The sequence below is a fragment of the Bison bison genome, unplaced genomic scaffold (genome assembly GCF_000754665.1).
Source record: "Bison bison bison isolate TAMUID 2011002044 unplaced genomic scaffold, Bison_UMD1.0 scf7180017864213, whole genome shotgun sequence".
Taxonomy (NCBI): domain Eukaryota; kingdom Metazoa; phylum Chordata; class Mammalia; order Artiodactyla; family Bovidae; genus Bison; species Bison bison.
The window spans coordinates 7,627,460-7,630,255 of NW_011494785.1; the positions used below are offsets into that span (position 1 = coordinate 7,627,460).

Sequence of the window (2,796 nt, forward strand, 5' to 3'; positions counted from 1 at the left end):
CACAGCCCAGGCCCGCTCCCACCCCTACCTCCCAGGGTGTAACGCCTGGGACAAAGTTCCTCCAGCTGCAGCTTGACTCTCTCGCCCACCCAGCCTGAGCAAGAGAAAGCACCCTGAGGACAGAGAAGGGGTGGGGCGGACCCTCCCCTCCCCTCTCCTCTCCTCCCCTCTGCTCTCCTCCCCTCCCTTCCCCCACTCTCAGGCCTTCTGGGCTGGAGATGGAGCTGAAGTGGCCCTTTGTACATTGTCCCTGGAGGATGGGCGAGCCTGAGCGGGAGGGGCTGGCACTGCCGGGGCTGCCTGCCTGGGAAGGATGGCGCTGATCTCAGCGGGGAGGGGGCAGGGGGCTTTCTCAGCACAGCACAGAGCATCCTGCTAGGCGTGGAGTCTAGCGCCACTTCCCATCCGGGTTCAGTACTCACTCAGCGGCTGTTGGTGAAGCTCCTGCTCCGGGGTGGGCTTTCCCTTAGGGAGTGGGGAGCAGCAGGGACCGGCGACTGGCCCATGGTGACCCTGCTCTCCTGTTGTTGACATTCCAAGGGAGCCGGGTGTGGGTTGGGGAGACAGACCACTAACACATAAACAAGGAGACAGACGGCTTCCGCAGTGGAGTGTTGTGGAGCCCGTGACCGGGGAGGGGACCACTGCTTTAGCTGGCTTTAGCGGGTTGGTCAGGAAGGCCCCTCTGAGCGGCAGCCGGCATGTGGAGATCCGAGGGAAGGGCATTCTGGGCGGAGGGAACAGCCAGGGTGAGGACCCTGAGACAGGTGAGCCTGCGGTGTGGAAGGGTCGGGAGGCAGTGGCTGTGGCTGGAGTCACGTGGACGAGGGACATGAGGTCAGCAAAGATGCAGGGACCAGATGGCCAGGGCCTGTGGGTACAGAAAGGAGTTGGGATTTTATTCTGAGTGCGATGAGGGTTCAGAGCAGGGGGATGTGGCCCTGTGGGGCCTTTGCAGTGACAGAACTGGTGGGGCTCAATGCCAAGGAAAATGTAGGGCCCTTTGTTCAAAAATCGAGAATTTCAAGAGAGGGGACTTCCCTGGCAGTCCAGTCAGTGGTTAGGACTCTGTGTTTTCACTGCAGGAGGGGATGGGTTCAATCCCTGGCTGGGAAACTAAGATCCCACATGCCCGGAGGTGGCCAAAAAAAGAAAAAAATTTCAAGATGGAAAAAGATACAGGCAAGAGGGAGACCAGTGAGGAGGAAGAGGAGGAGGGGACTTTCAGAGAGAAGTGCCAACTGCCCTACCAGCATCCCTGCCAGGCCATCCAGGCACACGGAGGGCATGTGGAGAGCGGGCATTGACCCCAGTCCGGAAGCTCAGCGGACTGGTCTCTCTCTTTGGGTGTTATCCTGTTTAATCCTCCTGGGGTAAGAGGCTGGGGTGGTCCCACATTGCAGATGGGGGACTCTGAGGTTCAGGGATATTAAGTGACCTGCCCAGGATCGCACAGGAGTGGGAAGGCACAGGGGCCGGATTTGAGAACAGTGCCTCTGGATTCTGGATCTTGGGCAGCTGCTGCCCAAATCACAGTGCCCTGACCCACCTCCTGAGAGATGGGGCTGGGGGCATCTCCTCCTGTGCTGGGCCTGGAAATGAGTTTGCGCTCTCATAGAGGCAGAAGGTGCTCAGCCCCAGCCTGACTGGCCTTGCTTCTCCTCGCTGTGAGCCTAATCTCTGTTCTGCAAATGTGGACACTGAGGCAGGGCAGGGCCATCTGCTCTGGTCACCCTCTTGTCCTGATGGGCCAGGGTGGGTCATTTGGGTCTGGAAGGACGAGTGGCTGGGAGGTGGGCCAAGAGCTGCAGGCCCGAGATGCAGGGGTCTCTGGGGAGTCTCCTCCCCACTGGCTTTGGTGGGCTCCATAAAGATATGGGTAAACTCTGGGAGTTGGTGATGGACAGGGAGGCTTGGCATGCTGCAGTCCATGGGGTGGCAAAGAGTTGGACACGACTGAGCGACTGAACTGAACTGATAAAGATATGAGCAATAGGCCTGCGTGAGGCGGGCTTCTGGCCACATTCCGTGAAGGCCGGGCAGCGTGTTCCTGTCCTATACTGGAAGGAGCTGAGTTCTTCTCCATCCTTCAATCAGAAGCTCTATTAATGATTAATAGCCTGCCTGAGTTATTATTGCAGGCCTGCGCTCCCCTCCCTGCTGCCTTGGCCCCACGCTGGCTGGACCCTGGCCTCCTCCCGCCTTCCTCCCCCTTCCAGCACCACATGGCACCTGCCTCTCCCAGCCCCGTCTCTCTCTGCAGAGAGAATCCAGCCCGGAGCCCTTGGTCCGCCCCCCACGTGGGGCTGTCCTCTCACTCGGGCCTTCAGCCACCCGACTGGGTGGGGCTGACCCTGCGTGACAGAGAGGGACACGGGCACAGTGGGGCTGTGGGGCAGACAGACAGAGCGACAGGGCGGTTCCCTCAGGCAGATGGGGCTCCTGAGCAGGCGGGGGTCGAGGCCCCCCGACCCCTGCTGAGAGATGAAGGCTAACCTGGGGGTGCATGGAGGGGGAGAAGGGAGTCCCGGGGTGGGGGGCAGTGCGTTTAAAGACGTCTAACGCATCCCACCTCCAGCAGCACCAACGCTGGCAGTTCTGCCGGCCACGCTCCTCCGGAGCCAGGGCCTGCTTCATGTCTTGACCCGCTCTGGAGGACCCTGGAGAGGCCCATTCCTAACACAGAGAACTAAGGCCCTGGCCAGCATGGACTTGGACATGGAGCCAGGCAGTAGAGTAGCTCGCTGATTTCTGATCCGAGGCCACCCGCAGCGAGGCCCTTCACCCTTGCCTGCC

The 2,796-nt window shown here is 60.7% G+C and overlaps 2 protein-coding genes across 2 annotated transcripts in view; one reads left to right on the forward strand and one right to left on the reverse strand.

Moving 5' to 3' along the window:
- Nucleotides 1–2,796, reverse strand: part of LOC104992298 — a 6,051-nt gene that overhangs the window by 2,506 nt on the left and 749 nt on the right. The window contains exon 2 of the mRNA XM_010845128.1: nucleotides 423–871. Coding sequence (XP_010843430.1) covers nucleotides 423–834 — 412 coding nt within the window. The 5' untranslated portion in view covers nucleotides 835–871. The remainder of the gene's footprint in view (nucleotides 1–422; nucleotides 872–2,796) is intronic.
- The window catches only part of MGAT3 (mannosyl (beta-1,4-)-glycoprotein beta-1,4-N-acetylglucosaminyltransferase), a 20,183-nt gene that overhangs the window by 974 nt on the left and 16,413 nt on the right, over nucleotides 1–2,796 (forward strand). The window lies entirely within an intron of this gene.